The sequence below is a fragment of the Myxocyprinus asiaticus genome, chromosome 33 (genome assembly GCF_019703515.2).
Source record: "Myxocyprinus asiaticus isolate MX2 ecotype Aquarium Trade chromosome 33, UBuf_Myxa_2, whole genome shotgun sequence".
In the NCBI taxonomy this organism is placed as follows: domain Eukaryota; kingdom Metazoa; phylum Chordata; class Actinopteri; order Cypriniformes; family Catostomidae; genus Myxocyprinus; species Myxocyprinus asiaticus.
This window is the reverse complement of record NC_059376.1, coordinates 21,577,497-21,603,218: the sequence shown is the minus strand read 5'-3', so window position 1 is coordinate 21,603,218 and position 25,722 is coordinate 21,577,497. Positions and strand designations below refer to the sequence as shown.

General features: G+C 39.0%; 1 protein-coding gene across 1 annotated transcript in view; it reads right to left on the bottom strand.

Moving 5' to 3' along the window:
• The window catches only part of LOC127424364 (U5 small nuclear ribonucleoprotein 200 kDa helicase), a 42,289-nt gene extending 20,947 nt beyond the window's left edge, over window positions 1–21,342 (bottom strand). Inside the window, exons 1-19 of the mRNA XM_051669458.1 lie at window positions 21,043–21,342; window positions 18,058–18,221; window positions 15,502–15,673; window positions 15,145–15,337; window positions 14,820–14,875; window positions 14,630–14,725; window positions 14,396–14,548; window positions 14,209–14,308; window positions 13,946–14,082; window positions 13,739–13,816; window positions 13,470–13,643; window positions 12,801–12,938; window positions 12,084–12,239; window positions 11,478–11,648; window positions 11,181–11,374; window positions 10,929–11,052; window positions 10,651–10,800; window positions 7,562–7,672; window positions 2,155–2,286 (exon numbers count right to left, since the gene is read on the bottom strand). Of these exons, the coding sequence (XP_051525418.1) occupies window positions 2,155–2,286; window positions 7,562–7,672; window positions 10,651–10,800; window positions 10,929–11,052; window positions 11,181–11,374; window positions 11,478–11,648; window positions 12,084–12,239; window positions 12,801–12,938; window positions 13,470–13,643; window positions 13,739–13,816; window positions 13,946–14,082; window positions 14,209–14,308; window positions 14,396–14,548; window positions 14,630–14,725; window positions 14,820–14,875; window positions 15,145–15,337; window positions 15,502–15,673; window positions 18,058–18,221; window positions 21,043–21,087 (2,544 nt within the window). The 5' untranslated portion in view covers window positions 21,088–21,342. The remainder of the gene's footprint in view (window positions 1–2,154; window positions 2,287–7,561; window positions 7,673–10,650; window positions 10,801–10,928; window positions 11,053–11,180; window positions 11,375–11,477; window positions 11,649–12,083; window positions 12,240–12,800; window positions 12,939–13,469; window positions 13,644–13,738; window positions 13,817–13,945; window positions 14,083–14,208; window positions 14,309–14,395; window positions 14,549–14,629; window positions 14,726–14,819; window positions 14,876–15,144; window positions 15,338–15,501; window positions 15,674–18,057; window positions 18,222–21,042) is intronic.
• Between the last annotated feature and the right edge of the window lie 4,380 nt (window positions 21,343–25,722).

Here is a 25,722-nt window from a genome sequence, read left to right as displayed (position 1 = left end):
TTATCAATTCCTTTTCTAAATTTTCGGGATACAGAGTTAATCGGTCTAAATCCGAAGCTTTAGCTCTGACTGCGTACTGCCCAGTAACGGCTTTTCAACCAGGCACCTTTCAATGGCCCAAACAGGGCATTAAGTATTTGGGCATTTTATTCCCAGCAAATGTATGTGATTTAGTTAGAGTTAATTTTGATCCTTTAATAAAAAGGTTTGAGCGATGTGGGTAGGTGGGCTTCATTACATTTATCGATGATTGGGAAGGTTAATGTTATTAAAATGGATTGTATTCCAAAATTCAACTACCTACTACAATCTCTCCTTGTAGATGTCCCCCTCTCTTACTTCAAGCAATTTGATAGCATAGTGAAGTTTTTCATTTGGAATGGAACGTGTCCCAGGTTACATTTCAACAAGTTATATAAGGTGGGCTAAGCCTACCTAAGATTTTGTTTTATTATTATGCATTCGGTCTCAGACATTTGGCTCATTGGTCGCTTCCACCTGAGAGAGCCCCTCCCTGGTTTTGTACTGAAAAGGAAGTTCTTGACCCTATCTCGCCACTGCAAAGCCCTTCTATCAAAATAACTGGAGAAGTTAAGTCACACCCTGTTATCTCGCATACACACTCGATATGGACAAAAGTGTCCAGAGTGTTTAACTCGGATATTTATTTAAACGTAGCCTCGAGCATATGGCTGAACCCTAATCTTTGTATTAATAAGTCCCCTTTTTGTTGGTCAGATTGGATTGTGAGGGGGGTTAATACACTTGGTGACCTATATGAGAGTGGAGTATTGAGATCTTTTGAAAATTTGATTCAACATTTTGGGATTCCCAGATCTCAATTTTATAAGTATTTACAGCTGCGCCACCTGCTCTGCACTGTTTTTGGGAGTAGTGCGCACCCCCCTAGAGCAGCATATACTCTGGGAGTGGTGATTGCTGCTTTTGGGAAGGGTCATGAGGCATCAGTGTATTACTCCTTGCTAATTCAGAGTCTGGGGGACGAAGCTTTAAATTCTCTCAAAAGATTATGGGAGGAAGATTTAAATTTGTTATTGGAGGAGGGAGTGTGGGCTAGGATTCTAAAAAATGTCAAGTCTGCATCTAGAGATGCAAGGGTTCGCCTTATGCAATTTAAGATTTTACATAGATTTTATTGGACCCCTTCTAAATTGTATAGGCTTGGTCTTAAGGACACACCCATCTGCTGGTGATGCCACTCAGAAGATGGAGACACCACCCATGTTTTTTGGGGGTGTCGTAAGATCCAAGAATTTTGGCTGAAGGTGCAAAATTTTGTGTGAGATGGGTTGGGCACTCAGGTCTCGTTCTGCTCCAGACTCTGTATTTTGGGAGATGGGGAGGTCATGGATTTGGATAATAATTACATGAAGGATTGGGTTTTGACCAGTGTGATGATTGGTAGGCAGGTTATTTTGAGGAGTTGGAAGTTGGATGGAGCACTCTCGTTCCCGGAGTGGTGCGCAGAGATGGGGAGGGTTGCTGCCTTCGAGGAGGGGTCGAGCAGAAGGATGGGAGTTAGGGATTTTTACATTAAGAAATGGGGCAATTACTTAGCATTTTTGGGGGAATCTCGAAGAGGGGCGGTGGTGGGAGTAATTTAGAGTTAATTATTTTTCTTTTTTTTTTGTGTGTGTGTCTATATTCTATTGACCACAGGGGTGTTCGTGGGGGGGTCAGAGTGGGGTGGGAGTTTGGTAGGGGAAGGGTATATAGTGGGGGTTTAATGTTTGAAGTGATTGATTCTATATATATGTTTTTTTTTCTTTGTATTAAATTATGAATCAAAAAATGTTAATAAAAAAAAAAAGTTTTAATGACTTCAACCTAAGTATATGTAAACTTCTGACTTCAACTGTATATCTGTTTGGCGGAGACACATTGATTGATGTGGCCAAGTGTAAATGAAATGTGCTTATACAATCGGATAGCAATCCGATCAGTGAAGATGCATGAAGTGACCAAGTGTAAATAGTCATCTTTGTAACCTTGTTTTTTGCTTTTTTTACAGGGACGATTCGAAATACATTTTTGTGGTAATCAACATTATGCCTCAAATGTTGTAGATTGAGCTTAACATGTATTGAACCTGGAATATTACTTTAAAGTAGTGTGTACTGACTCTTAACTGACCTGTAAGATGTCCAGGGCTCCTAGCTCTGTCCATCTGCCTTTCTCTGGGCTGTAGACCTGTGTGCCTTTGATTATCACGGTGTGCGCTGGCAAGTTTACACCCCAGGCCAGCGTGGCTGTGGACACCAATACCTACAACACACAACCAATATTTAGACCAGTGTTGTAGTCAAGTCACTAGATCTCGAGTCGAGTCCGAGTCCTCACTGCACAAGTCAGAGTCCAAGTTATTGTGTCTGAGTCAAGCCGCCAATAACTGCATATATGTCCGAGTTATGAGTCCTTGTCTATGTCATAAAATAAGCACAACATGGTGTTTATACTTGCGTACTATTGTTTGTACAGATGAACGTGATACCTTCAGCCGTTTAAAAATTGCTCCCAAGAATAAACCAGACTTTTGGAGGTCCACAATTGTTTTATGAGGTCTTGGCTGATTTCTTTTGATTTTCCCATGATGTCAAGCAAAGAGGCACCAAATTTGAAGGTAGGCCTTAAAATACATCCACAGGTACACCTCCAATTCAGTACACCTCCTATCAGAAGCTAATTGTCTAAAGGCTTGACAAAATTTTCTGGAATTTTCCAAGCTGCTTAAAGGTACAGTTAACTTAGTGTATGTAAACTTCTGACTAGTGTTGTCAAAATTACCCATACTTCGGTACCAAGTTGATACTAAAATAAAAAAGATGTAACAATACCAGTGTTTCTGCAGTACCGGTAGTAGTGAGCACTGACTCCATCCAGTACCAGCACGCAGTATGACTGACACACGACTGCTTTAAAATGCTCATAGGCATGCTCTGTTACTCCTTTTACACTGAAATGGACAATTAATCCAAGTGGCATGTCCTAGTGTGATTTATTAAACTGCTGAAGGCTGCAATCTAAGCTTGGATGAGCTGAGTACTTCAAATGAATGTATAAATCCGACCGCTCATCCACTAGAAACTCCCCAGACACTGAGAATCATTCACGTTGTTCAAGATGACAAAGCAGAGCACTAATCCACTGTGAACACACAGCATATGTACACTATATATTTATATAATTAAATCACAGCATTTGCACTTTAATCTCAACTCATCTTAAGCATTTAAAACAACAGAGTTGACCAAAGTGCTTCACAGTAATACAATTTAAAACATAACATTTCAAAATTACCACATACACAAACACCAGTAATCTAAAATACAAACGCTCCAAAACTGTGTCTTATATTTCATTTCTCAGACTCAAAGGACAGTGTAAACAGATGAGATTTCAGACATGACTTGAAAGTCTTCAATGATCACACATGGCCACGAAATGTTTATCCGGAAAAGTGAAGCTTCTGGCAAAAAAAAAACACACGTCATAATAAAAGCACGATTCAAAATAAAAGCTAGATTCTTGAAGTTGAAGAAATAAAGAATTGAATACAAATATATTACAGCTGTATAGTAAAATGTAATATTCATTGTAATAATAACAATAATTAATCAATATATCACAAGCAAGACTGTTGAATAATAGTTTGGCAAAAAAAATGCAATGACACGTTAAAAAGTTTTCACTTATTAAAAGTTTTAAGTATTAATTGATTAGACACCATTTTGATGATTAAATTCAACTTTAAAACATGTTCTGGAAAATAAATATTAAAAATAAACAAACATATGTGTTCAATAGCACATTATCATATTAGCATATTTTTGCTGTGGTATCGAAATTGGTATCGAGAACCGTGAAATTTTACTGGAATCAGTATAACTACTACTGAAATTTTGGTACTGTGATAACTACTTCTGACCCACTGGAATTGTGATATAGTCAATTAAAAGTGAAACAATCAGTCTGTAAACAATTGTTGGAAACATTACTCATGTCATGCAAAAGTAGATGTCCTAAATGACCTGCCAAAAATATAGTTTGCTAATTAAATCTGTGGAATGGTTAAATTAGTTTTAATGACTTCAACCTAAGTGTATGTAAACTTCTGACTTCAACTGTATCTATCACAATGTTGTATATAGGCCTATACAATAATCAAGGAAATAAAAAATTAGATGTCAGAAAAATAACTTTCCACTGTAAACAACAGTACATTCTTGCCATTTATTTGAAGTTTATTTATTTTTTTCTCAGGTATTGTCCTCTAGTGTTATATTATACAAATTCATTATAATTCAGGCGTTGGAGCAATTCACATGATTTTTCATGAATGGATGGATGGATGTTTGTCCTTTTAACAATTGGATGAATTAACAGGTTTAGCTTACATTTGTAATAAACTTGCATCACATGAGCCAATCTCCATCTCTATGTAAAACTGCACTTGTCATAAACGCATGAACACACGTCAACATGATCTTATGTCCCCCTTATAATTATAACTCGTAATAATGATTTACGATTTTGTTCCACATATTGAAAAAAACAAAAAAAAAAAAAAAAAAAAAACTAAACTGTCTTTTATTGGTTTTCTGAACAACAATAACAAAGAATACTATAAAAGAAACATAACATACATAAAAATTACATAAACATACTAATAAAAAAAAGAAAAAACACGCATGTACATATGTATATACGCACGTACACAAACATACACGCACACATACGTACTCAAACATATATATAAGCAAGATTTACAATATTATTGGCACACAACTTTACATATAATCATACATCTCTACAGCATTACCACTCTATCTTGATCCAACTTGTGATATTAAGTCAAAGGTGCAAAAAATTAGCTATTTGGATGGGATCCTTTCAGGAATTCCATAAAGGGGTTCCATAATCCATAAAATTTTCCAGGCTGCCCCTTAACAGCGTAAGTTTTTCTAAAGCCAAACAATAAGACAATTCCTGAATCCATTGTTTAATACTATGGCTGTCTGTGTTCTTCCAGTGACAAGAAATTGCGAGCTTTGCCTGTAATAGACAAAAGTTCAGCGTTTTCTTTTCAGAGCTGGTATAAGTACAATTTGCAGGAAAGAACACATTTCATCTTCAAATGATTCTTTCATCACATCAATCAACGGGTTAATACATTTTTTGTAAAGATTTTTATAGATATTTATGGGAAGACTGTCAGGAACAGATGCTTTTCCACTGCTCATACTATTAATAGCTGCACATATTTCTGGCTCTTCAATCTGCTGACCCAGTGTTCTGGAGTATTCTTCACTTAGTTGTTGTAGCTGGATCTCATCCATAAATATATTATGAGTAATGGGATTAACCTAAGGTGTTGTTTTATAAAGCTCTGCAAAATACTTTTTTTAAATATTATTAATTTGCATTGGAGATGAGGTTTTTTGTCCATCTGGAGTTTCAATTTAGCAAATTAGGGAACAATCAAAACAGAAAAAAACACAAATGTTCCCATATAACTTAAATCTTAAGTTTACCCAATTTTAGTAGAAAATTTGACGACTCTATTTGGTAATTCGCTTCAAACTTAAAAACAAGTCTTAAATAAGGAGTAAAAGACTGTAGTAGCTCAATCTATACTGATCCGCTTCGGATAATCAAATTAAATTTCCACCCATAATGATAAGCTTCAGAGATAGATATATATATATATATACACACACATACATATATACAAGTAAAGTCCCAGAATGTTATTTATTCTATAAAATCTTCAAGAGACGTCAAACTTTACCAAAGTACATCCAGAATGGTGAGGTTTCTCTGTGATGAGGTTTTCTGCATCCCCAGCATCATTCTGCAAGCTCCCGATGAACTTAAGCCCTTCTTCAGGAGAGTTAAAGAAGTGTTGACGGCCTCCGTGAAGCACCAGGAGTTTGGCTGGAAAAATCATCCCATATTTGATCTTCCTCAAACGAAGTTCACGCATAACATCTTCAAAGCGCCTCCGCTGTTACAACACCTCTGCCGATAAGTCCGGAAAAAACATGATTTTGTTTGTATTCTGGAACATTACTGTACACCTTTCCCGAGCTGCTCTCAATGCTCTAACTTTGTCAGCATAATTGAGAAATTTGAGAATCATTGTTTTGGGCTTGGCTAGTGCGTTCTCAACTAGCCTGCTGCTGCTGGGTAACCTAGGTGCACCTTCAATTGTCACCAGACCCGGGAATGTGTCAGACCCAAGAACTTGAGGAAGCCAATTTTCCAGAAAGGCAACAGGATCTTTTCCCTCGACTCCGTTAGGAAGTCCCAAAATCTGTATGTTCGATCAGTGGCTCCTACATTCGGCCATGTCCAACGCAGAGGTAAGATTCATTGTTGTTTTTTCCAGTTTAGCAACTCTTCCTTGAAGGCTGCTAATAACATCCTCAGCTTGGCTTCAGTAAGTCTTTCAGTAAAGGTAGAAACGTCGGCCTTAACTTCTCTCACCACTGCCAGAACTTCCTTGTACTGAGACAGAAACTCAATCTTCAGATTATTTATAGCTGACAAAATTGCGCTGTTTTCTGGCTGAGTTTCAGACTCTGGATTTGCTGCAGCGTTAGCCTGTGTAACAGGAGGTTCAGCAGAGGGTGCTAGCTTATTAGCCTCCACAATGACATCTAGATTTTCTTTTTTATCCTTTTTCTTCTGTTGTCTCAACGACATATTGCTTTACCCCTTATAATCACCAACAGTATGTTCGAGTTCGTGGTGTTAGATGAAAGGTAAAAATAACCCGATGGAGCGTTGGAAAAACGTGTCCACTCAGCAACCCGACATAACCGGAAGTCCCCTATTTTCTCATTTTCTGCATATGTGCCGCCACATAGATTCTGGAAAATCCTTTATGCATTCTAGACAAACTTGTGCAGGTAAGATTTCTACTGAGGTGAAAGTTTTGAGAGGACTTAAGTCGCAACGTGTTCTTTGTTAACGGTTTCTGTCATTTGATTTGCTCATGTCTCTTAAAAAAGTGAGCATCAGAATATCATTCTTACAGTACGACTTTAACCATGTATTATGAACCACCGACCAAATGGCGAGTTGGTTCCTCAAACTCCAGTATTCTCCCTCGCTATACCACGTCTACAGAGGCAGAATATTTGTATGAATAAACAGAGGCAGTTATTTTGCATTATAATAGATTAGCGAGTACACATGACATGTTTTGAGTGGCACATGCACTCTTTGAACAAGAGCAAGGAGATTTGAGAGTGCCTGCCAGTTTTGAGTGAAAGCAAAGGAAATCTGCAACCGGTACATGGCATGACATGCATGTGATCTCATGGCATAAAAGGGCAGAATGCAAAAGTTAACGGTTGCAGCGAGCCTCTCCTCCAAATCAGAATGCACCCAATGCTCGAGTCATTAGTGTTAAAGTCTGAGACAAGTCACGAGTCATCAATATTGCGACTCGAGTTGGACTCGAGTACTACAACACTGGTTTAGATTGATGCAAATCTCCCTTTTAGAACCTGAAATAATCAGAGCAAGAGCTAACCTGGATGTGACGGTCAGCAAACAGATCCTCTACCAGCGTTCTGTCCACTCTGGTCATTCCAGCATGGTGAATAGCAAAACCATATGGCAACAGATCCTTTAGCTCCAGGTTCTGTGGACAAAAAAATAAACAAAATGTCAACAAAACTTTTAGTATACACTTCACCTATGGTGTTCAATCACAACCAGGCCCTGATGGGATGATTTAAAGATTCAAAGGTGTTTTTCTGCACCAAATGTAATAGATAACTGTTTGAGCATGCTGATTGGCTGGTTATAACTTTGGCTCAACCAATGGTGTGAGTCTGGGGGCAGACTATCCCTGTGTCTCAATCAGCTCGCTATGTCATGAATCAGTATATTGTGACACTAATTCGGGCACTGGTAAGGGTACTGATCCACTGAACATTGGGACACTTATGACTCAATCACCCACGACACAATAATGAGCTTGCGCATTGAAGCGCATCTGTTATTAATCAACACCATTGCTGTATAAATGACACTATCGTTCATTTTCGTTGAAGATATTCAAACGTACAGTGTTATTATAACAGATAAATGGCTTAAATGAAGTGCATTTAAACAAAATTTTTTTTTACTTTCATGGTAATTATGAATTAAAGACTTTACAAACAACATCTCTTTTGAAGAGAAAATAAGGCTTGGACTTCATAGTTTTACACTTGTGCTTGTCTTCTAAAGGCTTGAGAGACTTCAGAAGACACAGTGACGTTTCCGGTAAGGGAACAGAGGGGACAACGATGCTCCCTGGTTTTTACGATGCACTGTGGGATTTTTTTAGGGAGCGAAGGTTTCAGTGCACTGGAACGATTTTGCAAATGAGACAGCCCTAAAAATGGCCGATTCCCTGATCAGTGCCCTGACTACTGAACCCTATCTGTTTATCAAAATAACAGAAGGTCTTTATTTTATATTCTGTTTGGTGCAACAAGTGGTGCAGAAATGCTAAACTTTTTTAAACATGGTAAAATGAGTTAAACAGAGCTGAGAGTACTACATCCTTAATGGTATCTGAAAGCCTAATAATTAGGCCAATATTTGTAGTAAAAGATTAATTAATACCGTGCAAAACTTTTGCAGAAATCTGGGGAATTCTGAGAACATTCCATGTGGGCCTGGCCAAGTGTATGACATGTTGGAGGCTGGTGAACAGCACTTCTGTGGTAGGTGCATACTAGGCTTGCCACGGTGTATGGTGTTACCGGTTATACTCGGTAAAAGGGACAACAATGGTGCGAGATTTCTAAAGGGAGAAACATTATGAACATAACTTCCTATGTCAATACAATAGCCTAATAATGAATAGAATAATCTGAAATAATGTATAGTGTATGCCTAATGAAGAATGATCCAGAATAAATTAACCTACATTAACGCACTGAAAGCCAGATATTCTGTTCTGACATATCAAATTACACATGCAGCAAAACACGCACACATAGAAGATGTCCATTTAATTAACATGAACTGTGCAAGGTTAGAGGGGCAGCAAAAAATTCAGCATGTCACGACTCAATTTCACAACGTACTTAATGGTGTATAAAATATCTTGTGTAAAATAAATAATATAGTGAACCGAACACCACAGATGTATCAATCTAGCCACATTTAGAAGCTAAAAATCATTATCGCATTGACAACGCTTGATTCCCCAAAAAATGTGACATCTCTAATATGGCAATTCAAACAACAAAATACCCAACCGAAAGCCCACAATGAAGAGAATGCACTGATGCAGTTACAAGGTTTGTTGCCAAAGAGATGTTGCCCTTCAACACTGCTGAAAAGCCATCTTTCAAAAGGTTACTACACACACTTGATCCTCGTTATGAGCCCCCTGGGCGAACATACATGTCAATGACCGCCATCTCCAACAAACACAATGAAGCGAGAAAAGAAATACAAGATTTGATTTCCATAGCAAAACACTTTTCACTCACAACAGACATGTACGGCACCATATTCACACTCGATCACATGTCCATAACTTGCCATTTTATAATGAAAGAATGGAAACTTGAGTCCAGATGTCTTCAAACTAGCTTTCTCCCACAAAGCCACACCGCTGACAACTTGGCTGATACCCTCGAAGACGCTCTGAATGATTGGCATCTGGATATAACTAAGCTGCCTGGAATAACCACCAATAATGGTACAAAAATAGTAGCTGCCATATGAAAATTGGTCTGACTATGGCTGAACAGCTTCAGTCACAATTTAAACCTTGCCATCAACAGTGCACATAACGATGAAAGACAGTGGACGGAACGGGCACTAAACATCTGTCGCTTGATCGTAGGCCTTTTCTCACACAGCTAGCACAGCTACCAAAATCTCAGAGGGAGCTAGGTCTACCTCAACAGTCCCTAATAACAGTGAGTAAGCTGACACTATATTTAGAATATTATTATTATATTATTTATATAGCCTATAAAATCTGAGTGTGCCCTTATGTGATCGTTAGACCTGATAGAATTATGCTGGTGACGTGTAATAGAAAAAATATTTAGTAGTTCCCTAATTTCGTTTATTAATATTAACAGGATTGTTGGCAAAATTGGATCTCGTGTACAGCAATGTCAAAAATCAAGAAATGATGCGGCTTTCCACATTCATCAATCCCCACTATCGAGCGGATAATGACACAGCAGTTGATGACACCAAAGCACTGAAAGCGACTGAACTTGGCCATAGCACCCAAAGAAGAGAACCATAGGCTGTCTGCTCAAGTGGAAAGCACCTGTTGGACCACCACAAACATTAGAGCAGAAAGCAGCTTCTGAGATGGCCACTTACATCCTGGAAGCTGTGATCGATGGTGAGGACAGTCCACTTGTGTGGTGGAAAGCCAACAAGCTGCGTTACCCACTGCTGGCAAATGTGGCCAAAAAATATTTGTGCATTTGCGCAACGAGCACCGTGTCTGAAAGAGAGTTCAGCGTGGCGGGGAATGTAGTGACCCCCAAGAGATCACTGCTGAAGCCTGAAAAGGTGGACATGCTAGTCTTTCAGATATCACACCAGTATGAAAATTACAACACCGTGGCAAGTCTAGTTCATACTGACCTTGCACTGCTCTGCTTCAGTCCTTAGGACCTCAGTGGAGGCTGAACCCTCTCTGAGAAACAAGCCCAGTGTGTCCTTTTCTAAACACATGTCCCTGATCGCACGTGCCGTTTTCCCTGTCTCCTTTCTTGAGTGCACAAACACCAGCACCTGGAAAAGTGAATTAAATGATTAGAAGAAATAAAGCTAGAGCATCATTCATGATTGGAACACACTGTAAGATGCCATTTAGGTGGAGAATGCCTCTTAATGTTCAGTGGTTACAGTTTTCAGTTTACCTGATTCTTTCCAGCATGTTCCATGATCTTCTCATAGACAATCTCATTCATAATCTGGAAACGCTTGATGGCCTTCTTCTCTGTGATTCCTACATACGTCTGTTCCAGAGGCACTGGCCGAAAACTACACAACGGAAATCACCAAACATACATGCATTATTATAAAATAAACCTATTAAATGGTATTCACACACTTGCAGAGGCTGTCCCGCATACTATTTCCCCATTTCTTCACAGCAGACCATCTCTTACCTGTTGTCGAAATAGAAGAGTCCCTTGGATAGGTCTACACGCAGGCAAGTCGCCACATCATCGTAGTTGGGCAGTGTGGCACTGAGGCCGATGAGCCTCACATCTTCCTGTGTCAGCTCCACATTCCGGATGGTTCGAGCAATCAGGGACTCCAGTACTGGGCCACGGTCATCATGTAGCAAGTGGATCTCGTCCTAAATGAGAGTGCATGGAAAAACAATTTGGGAAAACATGACGTGACCAACAGGATCACAAAGAGTCCTCTTTAGAAGATGGAATTCAAGCCTTGTTACTTACAATAATGATGAGGCGCACAAGTTGCGTGTATGTGCGCTCTCCTCCCTTCCGTGTGATGATGTCCCATTTCTCAGGGGTGCACACAATAATCTGAGTAGCGTTTATTTCCTCCTTACAAAGCTGGTGGTCTCCAGTCAGCTCAGAAACAGTGATGCCATAACTAGCTAAGCGCTGCAGATATATTGACAAATGTTTTAGAAACATTTAATACTTTTTGTAAACAGCACAATTTCAACAAATACAAATAAATCTATAGCAAGTAAGATTTCTTAAATGAGGCAAACCAAAAATATTCACAGCTACCAAGTCATAAACAATGGTTACCTATTTTTGCTCACTAACAAACTGATTTGTATTACACTTTGTCTTTTCTATTGAGAAACAAAGTAGAGAGATGACTGTAAATTATGGGGAGAAAAGGGAACAGGACAGGGACACAAACATGAGCCTGACTTGAACCCACAACTCCCACATTGACACCATGACTCGATATATCTGGAGCACATGCACTAACCACTGGGCTATGGCGCTGACTAAAAATGTACTTTATTGACCAAGCACTGATGTGGACTAAAGAGGTTTTTTTATTATGTTTGGTACTCTTACTTTGCCAAAGCTGCCAACCATCTCCTGCACCAGAGAGCGCATGGGAGCGATGTAGATTATTTTGAAATCATCCACATTGATGGTGCCGTCCATGTTGATATGCTTTCCGATCTCTCTCAGCATTGCCATGAGAGCAACATTAGTTTTACCAGCACCCTACGAGTCCAAAGAGAAGTGAAAATAAATAAAACAAATCTGAATCTTCATTTAATCAAACATCATTTTGGTAAACATGCATAAGTTTGCTCCTATATTGCAGATATAAGTGACAGTTGGTAAAATTGTTAGCACATTATGAAACAGTTCAGTTCACATTTGGTCTGTTTTCTTTTAAAGCCTCTGAATGAAACAACCAAATACACTTGTATCTTGTTTCACAATAACTCATTGTCATCATAACTCATTTTTGTGTGTAATATGCGTGCATGCATTACAGTATGTGGATATGTACTTCATTTATTTTCCATTTGTTTTAAGACTTTCATTATTTGATAATTAAAATGTTGACTTTTGGGAAAGTACTTTATATAATACCCCTTTGGCTTTTTCTTTCCCAGCACTTATGTTTTTTTTTTCTCTCTCTCTTTAAAATTTGCTTTTCTTCCCCCCTTGTGGTCCATGTGTAAAATAAATAAATACTCTGCTATTTGAACACCATTTTTAATAATGGTGTCTATTATAGGTCAGTGTCGACTCTGTGTACTACAGCAGACTAACCGTTGGAGCGCAAACCAGCAGGTTCTCATCTGTCTCCATGGCGGTTTTAAAAAGTTTACTCTGTATGCGATTCAAGGTCTTGAAACCCTCAAATCCAGCCTGGGAATATTTGGGCAGCTTCTCAATAGCCACCAGAGTCTGTGAGAAAATGAGCGAAGGTTCTTGAGACACAGGTGAAATCACATCCATCAGAGCTTCAAAATACATTGCTAAATATTCTTGTATAGTATGTGTAACTACACAAAAGCCAATACTATGTAAAATCATCAAAATCTCATGCAGAACAAGGAGGCTATTTAAATTAACCCAAAAGACGTTATTCACACTAGCGTCATCTTTGATTTTTAATGGGAATGACAACGAGACTGTGAGGGATAGACTTACAGTCTCTTCAATGGGCTGTACTGCAGTTTAAAGTGTTTTTGGATCATTCCGCAGACAAAACATTGATATCATATCTGTCCAAGAACATTCAGTATACAAAAAAACCTCAGACAACTTAAGTTGTGGAAAACCAGATGTGACCTAGGAGCTTTATACAGCTTTATGTCGTTCGTGCCATTGAAGAGACTGTTCGTCTATCCCTCACAGCTTCGTTGTCATTCCCATTAAAAATAAAAGATGGCACTAGCGTAAATATGGTCTATTGAAGACAACCAACAAACACACCTCCTCATCACCAAAGGGCTTGGGTTTGAGAGCGGGCACATGCACCTCCTCATAGCCTTTCTTCTGCTTTCGATAGGAGCCGTCAGGTAGCTGGCAGCGCTTGTTGGCCATGAAATGACTCCCCTGAGAGAAGGCCAGATCTTCAAGGTCTAGCAGTTGCCTTGAGGCCACAGCCTAGAGAGAACCAATGGAGAAAATAAGTAAATTCTCAGACAGTTAGGGCTGAAAGGATCACTGTGACAAATGCCCCAGCTTTGGGAGTTGTTTACCTCGCCATGATCAATGTCCATAGACTCCAGATCATCCACACGAGACTTTCTCACTCTCTCTCGACGAGATCGCTCCTCCTGCGAGTAGTAACAATCATAAGTTTACAGTAATTAAGACTGCTATTCCTCTGTCAGATCGGGAGGAAAAATCTCACACAATTAAAAACACTTTCAGCTATACTCAAACTAAACAAATGAAGTTCTGACCCTGATGATGTCCTCTTTCTCAGTTTCCTGCAGCTGGTATAAAACTTTAGAAAGATCCTGATCAGCCTCCATTTTGTTCATGATCTTCTCTTTCTCTGCCTCACTTTGAGCACTGGCCAACATGGTGCAGTACAGGACTGGATGTGACAGAGACAGGACGAACCGTTAAAAATAATTAAACAATAACTGAATGAAGGTGCGTTATTGTGAGTAATTACAATCCATTAAATCCTACATAAGCCTGACTTTTGTCATCTACTTACTCATTCGTCTGTGTTGGCGGAGGACCTTGATAAAGTCGAATGTGTTGAAGCCCAAAAGCAGCACCAACTGGTTCTCACACTCTCTGTCATCACTGGCAGTCTATACAAAAGGAACTAGCCAATCAGCAACACAACAAGACAAACAAATGCAAAACCACAGTCTCCAGGGGTCATGAACATTCCTTACCTTAAGGATCTCTAAAACCTCATCTGCTTTCTTCTGAGACACTATGGCGTCATTGTAGAAGCGGCTGAGCTGTCGCTGAAGCCAGAAGGCATCAATGTCTCGCGGGTGAAGATCCTTCTTTTTAGCTGTCATTACATCTCCCGTGGTGCCCAGCTACAGAGCAAAGAGCGTGTTGTTATGCATGGCTGTTTTTGTGAATGTATGTGCAGAAATGCACAAGGCTTTATAACTCACATTAGCAGTCAGAGTGGAGCTCTCATCTGCCTCTTCTCCTTCATTGTCATCAGAACCATCATCATGAACCTCACCGTACGGATCCTCATCACCTTCCTGCAGACAAATACATGCACATTACGGAACATACATCATTATATGGACCATACAGCAAACTGCAACCACAAACAACCAGAATGTGCAAACTTACCTCTTCATCAGACTCAAACTGTACATTGACTCCATAAGTTTCATCAATGTTATCATCTGCAAAAAGAGATCAGCATTATCAAGAAATGGAGTAATAACCTTATGAAAAATGAATTTCAAATACTTCATTTTATAATATAAAATGATTCAACATTTCAAACAAAAAGCAATCATGTAAATATACTGCAAGATAATTACTGAATTAGACTACAACCTATTTTAAAATCAGTAGAACAAAAATACATCCAAATGAAATCCCAGTGTGCTGTCTCCCAGAACTGTCTGAACATTACAGTGAAGAAACAGATTGGACTTCAACTATTTACCCATATTCTGGAGCTCTTTGTCTCCTCCGTAGTCTGTGATCTTCTTGCCCAGGTTGACCAGGACATGGTAGCGTGTGTCGTCAGCGGGCCCCAGCAACTGCTCCACCTCCCTCCTCCTCTCTTTGTCCCTCATCTTATCGTTCTTCAGCACTGCCAAAACTTCATCTGCAGCGCCACACAGGATATCCCTTGGCTTAGAGGGGAAACAGATGAGGTATATACACAAAGTAATACACCGTTTATATACATGCATGCATATAAACATCAGCGCACATTTACCTGACTACCAATATCTTTGCGCTGTTCAAAAGTAACGATTACCAATTTTCAACATTGTATCACAGTCATTCATCTTACCTGATCTCCAAGAGCTGCCTGAATGAAGCTGAGGAGGATTTCATATGTTTCTCTGGTCTCTTTGGTCTTGGGCTTGTACACAATGCCCACCATCTCATCAATACCCTCAGATAGCAGAGTGAAACCCTTCATCTTGTTGATGTCATGTCTATCCTCGTCTCTCTTCCTCCTCCTGCATTACACAAAGGACAATTCAGAAAACCCTTTGTTTTGTGTATATTTCAAGAGACAAAGCACATTAAAGCTACACTATGTACAGTGCATCCGGAAAGTATTCACAGCGTTTCACTTTTTCCACATTTTGTTATGTTACAGCCTTATTCCAAAATGGATTAAATTCATTATTTTCCTCAAAATTCTACAAACAATACCCCATAATGACAACATGAAAGAAGTTTGCTTGAAATCTTTTTATAAAAAAAAAAAAAAGAAAAAAAAAAAAAGTCACGTACATGAGTATTCACAACCTTTGCCATGACACTCAAAATTGAGCTCAGGTGCATCCTGTTTCCACTGATCATCCTTGAGATGTTTCTACAACTTGATTGGTGTCCACCTGTGGTAAATTCAGTTGATTGGACATGATTTGGAAAGGCACCTGTCTATATAAGGTCCCACAGTTAACAGTGCATGTCAGAGCACAAACCAAACCATGAAGTCCAAGGAATTGTCTGTAGACCTCCGAGACAGGATTGTATCGAGGCACAGATCTGGGGAAGGGTACAGAAAAATTTCTGCAGCATTGAAGGTCCCAATGAGCACAGTGGCCTCCATCATCCATAAATGGAAGAAGTTTGGAACCACCAGGACTCTTCCTAAAGCTGGCCGCCCGGCCAAACTGAGAGATCGGGGGAGAAGGGCCTTAGTCAGGGAGGTGACCAAGAACCCAATGGTCACTCTGACAGTGCTCCAGCATTTCTCTGTGGAGAGAGGAGAACCTTCCAGAAGAACAACAATCTCTGCAGCACTCCACCAATCAGGCCTGTATGGTAGAGTGGACAGACGGAAGCCACTCCTCAGTAAAAGGCACATGACAGCCCGCCTGGAGTTTGCCAAAAGGCACCTGAAGGACTCTCAGACCATGAGAAACAAAATTCTCTGGTCTGATGAAACAAAGACTGAACTCTTTGGCCTGAATGGCAAGCATCATGTCTGGAGGAAACCAGGCACCGCTCATCACCTGGCCAATACCATCCCTACAGTGAAGCATGGTGGTGGCAGCATCATGCTGTGGGGATGTTTTTCAGTGGCAGGAACTGGGAGACTAGTCAGGACTGAGGGAAAGATGAATGCAGCAATGAACAGAGACATCCTTGATGAAAACCTGCTCCAGAGCGCTCTGGACCTCAGACTGGGGCGAAGGTTCATCTTCCAACAGTACAACGACCCTAAGCACACAGCCAAGATAACAAAGGAGTGGCTACGGGACAACACCATGAATGTCCTTGAGTGGCCCAGCCAGAGCCCAGACTTGAACCCGATTGAACATCTCTGGAGAGATCTGAAAATGGCTGTGCACCAACGCTCCCCATCCAACCTGATGGAGCTTGAGAGGTCCTGCAAAGAAGAATGGGAGAATCTGCCCAAAAATAGGTGTGCCAAGCTTGTAGCATCATACTCAAAAAGACTTGAGGCTGTAATTGGTGCCAAAGGTGCTTCAACAAAGTATTGAGCAAAGGCTGTGAATACTTATGTACATGTGATTTTTTTTCGTTTTTTATTTGTAATAAATTTGCAAAGATTTCAAATAAACTTCTTTCACGTTGTCATTATGGGGTATTGTTTGTAGAATTTTGAGGAAAATGAATTTAATCCATTTTGGAATAAGGCTGTAAAATAACAAAATGTGGAAAAACATGCAGCACTGCAGTACCACAATCCATAATAAAATGCCCCATTTGAGTGGCTAATGCCAACAAACTAAAGCGCTAAGAGACGGTCCACTAAAACGGTCCACCCCTGTCTCTTAATTGTATCGGTCCAATAAAATATCTTACCTGTCGAGTGAGACGGGTCGGTTTTAAATCCTTTCAGATCTCGGAGTTGTCACCACCCCTGAAAAGCCAAGCCGATGCTATTTCATGTTTTATATGGCTCTGTCGCTTTTCCTTTGTGCTTGCAGACTCTTCTCGGTTTCTATATTTTTAAAATGGGTGATTCCCCAGAAGGTTGCCTTATTGAATAATCCATGGTCAATGTTGCTCATGTGTTGTGGCTACAAGCAGTCAGCTTCAACCTACCACCACACATATCACCGCACAAATACACGCACTGTAGTAGCTCCTGACCTTCTTTTCATTATTTACTGATATCAGCTAAACATTCACGGATGAATGACGCAAGTATGCAGTTTCCTGCCAAATCCGCCCAGACAGCTCTAAAATATAAATCATTATTATAGGCTTACCATAGTGAATCGGGGTAAGGCAAATATATATTTTGGAAGACAGAGTGTTGGTATACTTGCACATGAATAACATTTTGTTAATTTCTAAAAAAAAATTTTTTTCATAGTATAGCTTTAATGAACACTCAAGAGTTTCTGATTAGTCTTACTTTGCTCTCCTCTCCTCCAGCATCTGAGGTTTAGTTCTCTGGCTCCTGTCTCCCATCTTAGTCCCCTCCAGTTTGCCAACCAGAGACAGCACCTCTCCAGTGGGCTCATCTCTGCGTGTGCGGTCGATCAGAGATCTGTCCGCTTGCAACACCAAGTTAGAGTTCTGCAGAGGAAACAAACACTCGTTATCGATTCAATGGCTGTCTCTCAAAGCCAACTGAAATGCCTAGACAATATTCATGGGAGTATCAAAGGGGCATTCCTATGCGACCCAAAAAAGCAACGCACATTTAAAGTTGCACTCAGTAATTTTTTACTCATAAAAAGCTTCACCCCTAAAGAAATTCATTGTAATTTTAAATCATACATGGTGGCCAAAGGTTTGGAATAATGTACAAATTTTGCTCTTATGGAAATAAATTGGTACTTTTATTCACCAAAGTGGCATTTAACTGATCACAGTGTATAGTCAGGACATTAATAACGTGACAATTACAATTTGAAAAAATGTTCAGAACTTCTTAAACTACTTCAAAGAGTTCTCATCAAAAAATCCTCCATGTGCAGCAATGACAGCTTTGCAGATCCTTGGCATTCTAGCTGTCAGTTTGTCCAGATACTCAGGTGACATTTCACCCCACGCTTCCTGTAGCACTTGCCATAGATGTGGCTGTCTTGTCGGACACTTCTCATGCACCTTACAGTCTAGCTAATCCCACAAATGCTCAATGGGGTTAAGATCCATAGCACTCTTTTCCAATTATCTGTTGTTCAATGTCTGTGTTTCTTTGCCCACTTTAACCTTTTTTTTCTGTTTCAAAAGTGGCTTTTTCTTTGCAATTCTTCCCATAAGGCCTGCACCCCTGAGTCTTCGCTTTATAGTTGTATATGAAACTGGTGTTGAGCGGATAGAATTCAATGAAGCTGTCAGCTGAGGACATGTGTGGCATCTATTTCTCAAACTAGAGACTCTGATGTACTTCTCCTCTTGTTTAGTTGTACATCTGGCCTTCCACATCTCTCTCTATCCTTGTTAGAGCCAGTTGTCCTTTGTCTTTGAAGACTGTAGTGTACACCTTTGTATGAAATCTTCAGTTTTTTGACAATTTCAAGCATTGTATAGCCTTCATTCCTCAAAACAATGATCACATGACCAGCCAAATACTACTGACAAGTTTTTAGAGAAAGCTGTTTCTTTTTTGCCATTTTTGACCTAATATTGACCTTAAGACATGCCAGTCTATTGCATACTGTGGCAACTCAAAAACAAAAACAAAGACAATGTTAAGCTTCATTTAACGAATCAAATAGCTTTCAACTGTGTTTGATATAATGGCAAGTGATTTTCTAGTACCAAATTATCAATTTAGCATGATTACTCAAGGATAAGGTGTTGGAGTGATGGCTGCTGGAAATGGAGCCCGTCTAGATTTGATCAAAAATGACTTTTTTCAAATAGTGATGGTGCTGTTTTTTTACATCAGTAATGTCCTGACAACACTTTGTGATCAGTTGAATGCCACTTTGGTGAATTAAAGTACCAATTTCCTTCCGAAAGAGCAAAATCTGTACATTATTCTAAATTTTTGGCCACCAGTGTATGTATAAAAAAAAAGTACTCACATTAAGACAGCAGTCATACAGTAACCTTATAAAAGCTTCTTTATTCTACACGGAGAGCACTAGGATCAAATGACCAGCCAAATACTACTTGCTTAATCTCAGTAACCGCCCTGTTATTGGACACTTTCAATCATGGATTAAATGAACCATGGCTGACTGTGAATAGTGAATTTTTACAATGGCATCAGTAACTAAAAACTACTGCGTTTAAGTTATGCTGCATCCACACCCCTAGGTGTCACTGTAAGTCCAAGAAGACATACTCCAAAAATTACTAAGTGCACATTTAAATTCTGCTGCTAAAAGACTACTTGCATCCTAACTAACACTACCTAATGTTCTTAAATTATTTGCATGCTTGTAAAACTGTCTCAACTTTTTATTCAGTAATTTGCACATTTTCTATTATTTCATTTTAATGTCTCAAGTACATTTGTAAATCAGTGAATTGTATGTGTATTATGAGTTATGAGTGTTATACCGAGATGGAATGACAGTAAAGTGATGTGATTTGACTTCAAGGAATAGTTCACCCAAAAATGAAAATTCTCTCATCATTTACTCACCCTCGTGCCATCCCAGATGTGTATGACTTTCTTTCTTCTGCAGAACACAACTGAAGTTTTGTAGAATACCTCAACTCTGGAGGTCCATGAAAACGAAAGTGAATTGTGACCAAAACTTTTCAAAAAGCACATAAAGGCAGCATAAAAGTAATCCATATGATTTAGGTGGTTTAATCCATGTCTTCTTAAGCAATCTAATAGGTTTTATGTGAGAACAGACCAAAATATAACTCATTTTTTAATTGTTCATCCTGACATTGCAGTCTCTAGTTACGAACATTTTTTCAAGCTTGAAGCAGAGCGCTAGATGGCTGATGTCAAGATTTATAGTGAAAAAGGAGTTATATTTTGTTATGTTCTCATCTGACATCAATTGAAACGCTTCTGAAGACACAGATTTAACCCCTGCTGTCATATAGATTACTTTTATGCTGCCTTTATGTGCTTTTTGGAGATTCAAAGTTTTGATCACCATTCACTTTCATTTCATGGGTCAACAGATTTGAAATATAAATCTTCATTTCAGTTCTGCAGAAGACAGAATGCCATCACCATCTGGGATGGCATGAGGTGAACTATCCCTTAAATGAAAAGCATTTACTGAATGATAAATTACTACACTTAGCTTACCTTAAAATTGCTTTCTAGATAGGCAGCTCACTACACAGTCAATACATTCAAGCACAACGTGTAAACCAAAACAAACAACCCCGGTAGCTGAACCATGAGAATTAGCTACGACACATACCAACACTCATTCAAACACGAATATTACATATTATTTAGGACTCTTACCGCTTTGTATTCATACTGCAAGCTACGCGCAGTTACATCCGCCATGACTTCTTATTGCTGTAAATGCGCTCACAAGAGACAATCTTCTTTATCAACCAGCACACGCAGTGCTAGCTGAAAGACTGAAGGTTCAATAAACTACACAGCACTCATCTGCCCTACCTATGTAAAAGAAAGCTCAGAGTGCACCGGTAACGTGCACACAAAAATAATAACAGTGTCTTTTCTTTATCTGCAAAACTGCACCACACGTCTGAACCTCACACGACACTTTCAAAAACGCAGTTTGATGTTACTTCTGCTTCCGGGAAAACTAGCATACAACCTGTGAAGGGTGAAAAATAATGCCCTCTTCTGGATAGGAATAGCAGACATACTAGATTTTGGAGGCAATTCATAATGCCATAGTTGTTCATATGAAATTATGTTCACAGGGATGATTGAAAAGGCATTATAAGCCTGTTTCAGGTACTGAAACATGTGAAATATCTTATCTTGAAGCGCACGATGGCCTCAGAAGTGCTATCAGTGCTTCTTGAAAAAGTTGGCCATCTCCATTCTGAGAAAGGTTGTCCATGACACTGTTGTCCATTCTTGTAACATCTTTGTATGATTTGAGTTTGTTTATTCCTTTGCAGAGTTTAAATATGTGACGTGAAATGTCAGCTCGATGTCTTTTTGAATACAATACAATGGACCGCCTTTTAGAAAAGGACGATATGCTGTTAGCAGAAAAAGCAGAAAAATGTTGTGACAACAAACTTTCTAGGACCATTGTGGAGTACTTTGTTAATGGACAAAAAGTGCATCATATTGACAGTTGTTGAACCTTTCGGCCAAAACCAGGCAATCTGTCTAGATGATAACAATATCTTCAGTATTTCACATTTAGAAGAGTGGTTGCAAGAAAGGCGTTTCTGAGAAATGTCACTTCATTATGTAACATATGGTGTTCGTCGGAAGTCATGTGACAACCTGGTCCATTTTTAGTAGAAAATTGGAATCAGATAAGATTGAAGTTGACCTCGTTGGCAAAAAGCAAGGCACTGTTTGGCTCTGCTCATCAGGTTCAGTTTTTCCCAAGTCCTTGGAGAATTATTGTCAATCAGCCAGAGATTTGTGTTTGAGATGACATTAATTTCCAACAGGGCCATAACACAATGCATACATCAGACTGCATGAATGAGGAGAGCAGAATTTTACAGGTGTATTACACCATGTAAAAGACTTTTCATTTTCCCAATCAGTGAAATTATGGGAATTGCACATGAATCATTTCAAATATTTGTTCAGCAATCTTGGCCAACACAGGAGGATGATAGCACATGTACATCACCTAGACGTCTATCTGATGTGTGTGTTTACATCTGGAAGATGTATTTTTTAGGTTGTTTGCTAATCTGCAATACGTCTTAAAGACGTTTCCTCTCGGATGTCAATAAGACATTCAGTAGATATCTTTGAGACATTTATGATTAAGAATGTTTTTAAATCTGATCTTTTTAAGATGTTTAGCAGATGTTGGGCCCTTGACCCTATCTGCTCCAGGGGCGCCGTATCATGGCTGACCCTGCACTTTGACCCCAGCTTAGCTGGGATATGTGGAAAAAAAAAAGAATTTCACTGTATATGTGCAAAATGTATAACGTGATAAATAAATACAATTATTATATTATAATTAGATGTTATTTAGAATGTGATTTTTTCCAGATGAAAAGATCTAAAACAGACATCTTGGAGATGTACGTGTGCTATCTGGGAATCTACAGCAACACAGCCATTCCACATTGGGGGATAAAGGTGGAGTCTTGTCAATAACTATTTATTTGAACATTTAGAGAACAGTCAAAGATAGCAGTACACGTCCACAGCATGAGTGCTATTGTAATAATTAATATATATTGATATACATATTAAAATACTGTAAAATTATCTAAAATCTATTATATAACAAATTTAATATATATATATATATATATATATATATATATATATATATATATATATATATATATATATATATATACAGGTGCATCTCAATAAATTAGAATGTTGTGGAAAAGTTCATTTATTTCAGTAATTCCACTCAAATTGTGAAACTCGTGTATTAAATAATTCAATGCACACAGACTGAAGTAGTTTAAGTCTTTGGTTCTTTTAATTGTGATGATTTTGGCTCACATTTAACAAAAACCCACCAATTCACTATCTCAAAAAATTAGAATATGGTGACATGCCAATCAGCTAATCAACTCAAAACACCTGCAAAGGTTTCCTGAGCCTTCAAAATGGTCTCTCAGTTTGGTTCACTAGGCTACACAATCATGGGGAAGACTGCTGATCTGACAGTTGTCCAGAAGACAATCATTGACACCCTTCACAAGGAGGGTAAGCCACAAACATTCATTACCAAAGAAGCTGGCTGTTCACAGAGTGCTGTATCCAAGCATGTTAACAGAAAGTTGAGTGGAAGGAAAAAGTGTGGAAGAAAAAGATGCACAACCAACTGAGAGAACTGCAGCCTTATGGGGATTGCCAAGCAAAATCGATTCAAGAATTTGGGTGAACTTCACAAGGAATGGACTGAGGCTGGGGTCAAGGCATCAAGAGCCACCACACACAGACATGTCAAGGAATTTGGCTACAGTTGTTGTATTCCTCTTGTTAAGCCACTCCTGAACCACAGACAACGTCACAGGTGTCTTACCTGGGCTAAGGAGAAGAACTGGACTGTTGCCCAGTGGTCCAAAGTCCTCTTTCAGATGAGAGCAAGTTTTGTATTTAATTTGGAAACCAAGGTCCTAGAGTCTGGAGGAAGGGTGGAGAAGCTCATAGCCCAAGTTGCTTGAAGTCCAGTGTTAAGTTTCCACAGTCTGTGATGATTTGGGGTGCAATGTCATCTGCTGGTGTTGGTCCATTGTGTTTTTTGAAAACCAAAGTCACTGCACCCGTTTACCAAGAAATTTTGGAGCACTTCATGCTTCCTTCTGCTGACCAGCTTTTTAAAGATGCTGATTTCATTTTCCAGCAGGATTTGGCACCTGCCCACACTGCCAAAAGCACCAAAAGTTGGTTAAATGACCATGGTGTTGGTGTGCTTGACTGGCCAGCAAACTCACCAGACCTGAACCCCATAGAGAATCTATTGGGTATTGTCAAGAGGAAAATGAGAAACAAGAGACCAAAAAATGCAGATGAGCTGAAGGCCACTGTCAAAGAAACCTGGGCTTCCATACCACCTCAGCAGTGCCACAAACTGATCACCTCCATGCCACGCCGAATTGAGGCAGTAATTAAAGCAAAATGAGCCCCTACCAAGTATTGAGTACATATACAGTAAATGAACATACTTTCCAGAAGGCCAACAATTCACTAAAAATGTTTTTTTTTATTGGTCTTATGATGTATTCTAATTTTTTGAGATAGTGAATTGGTGGGTTTTTGTTAAATGTGAGCCAAAATCATCACAATTAAAAGAACCAAAGACTTAAACTACTTCAGTCTGTGTGCATTGAATTTATTTAATACACGAGTTTCACAATTTGAGTTGAATTACTGAAATAAATGAACTTTTCCACGACATTCTAATTTATTGAGATGCACCTGTATATACATAAAAAATTGGTACTGCAGTGAAAGGAACATTTCATGGATCTATAAAGATTTATAGGATATTCCAGCTTTTATAAGGATGATATTACTTTTCTTAAAAGTGCACAACTTCTAGCCAAAAAGCATCTCAGATGCAGTTTCCTCATTGGGTTGCAAGAGTGTCAAATATGCATGAGGTAAAACAGCACGGATAAGTCCTGGCAATAATCAAGACTTGAGGTTCACAGACATTTCCCCATTTTCTACATATTCTGTTACATCTTGCACCTCTTTGTCATTGTTTAGATTGCCTAACTAACTTCTATAGCTAAAATCCACGAGCAACACCTACAGATCACTTGCTCATTCAGCATACTGTTACTCGCTGCTCTGAACAGGATTGAACACATTTTCTGTCAATCAGACAGAATTGGCTATTTGACTGAATGATTGTTCGTGGAGACATTTTCTTTATTTTAGTTGCATAAGCAATGGAATTGGTTAATTTTAAAAGTTTTAAAACCCACCAAAATCATACCAAACCAGCCTAAATTTTGTTCACCCGGCCAAACATATTTTTCCCCGCACAATTCCATCAAAACAAGCCCAACTGGCCGGGGACCTGCCCAATCTGGCAACACTGTCGCCTTGGACTTACACTGACACCTAGGGGATTGGATGCAGCATCATTCAAATGCAGTTGTTTTTAGTTACCGATGCAGTTGTAGAAATTCACTATTCATAGTCAGCCATGATTAATTTAATCCATGAGTAAAAGTGTCCAATAACAGGGTGGTTACTGAGATTAAAAGATTAGTTCACCCAAAAAAGAAAATTCTCTCATAATTTACTCACCCTCTTGCCATCCCAAATGTGTGTCTTTCTTTCTTCTGCTGAACACAAATTAAGATTTTTAAAAGAATATATCAGCTCTGTATGTCCATACACTGCAAATTTTGAAGCTCCAAAATCCTCCTAAGGGCAACATAAAAGGACTCCAGACGACACTGGTGGTTAAATCCATATCTTCAGAAGCGATATGATAGGTGTGAGTGAGAAACAGAAACAGATATACTTTAAATTCTCCTC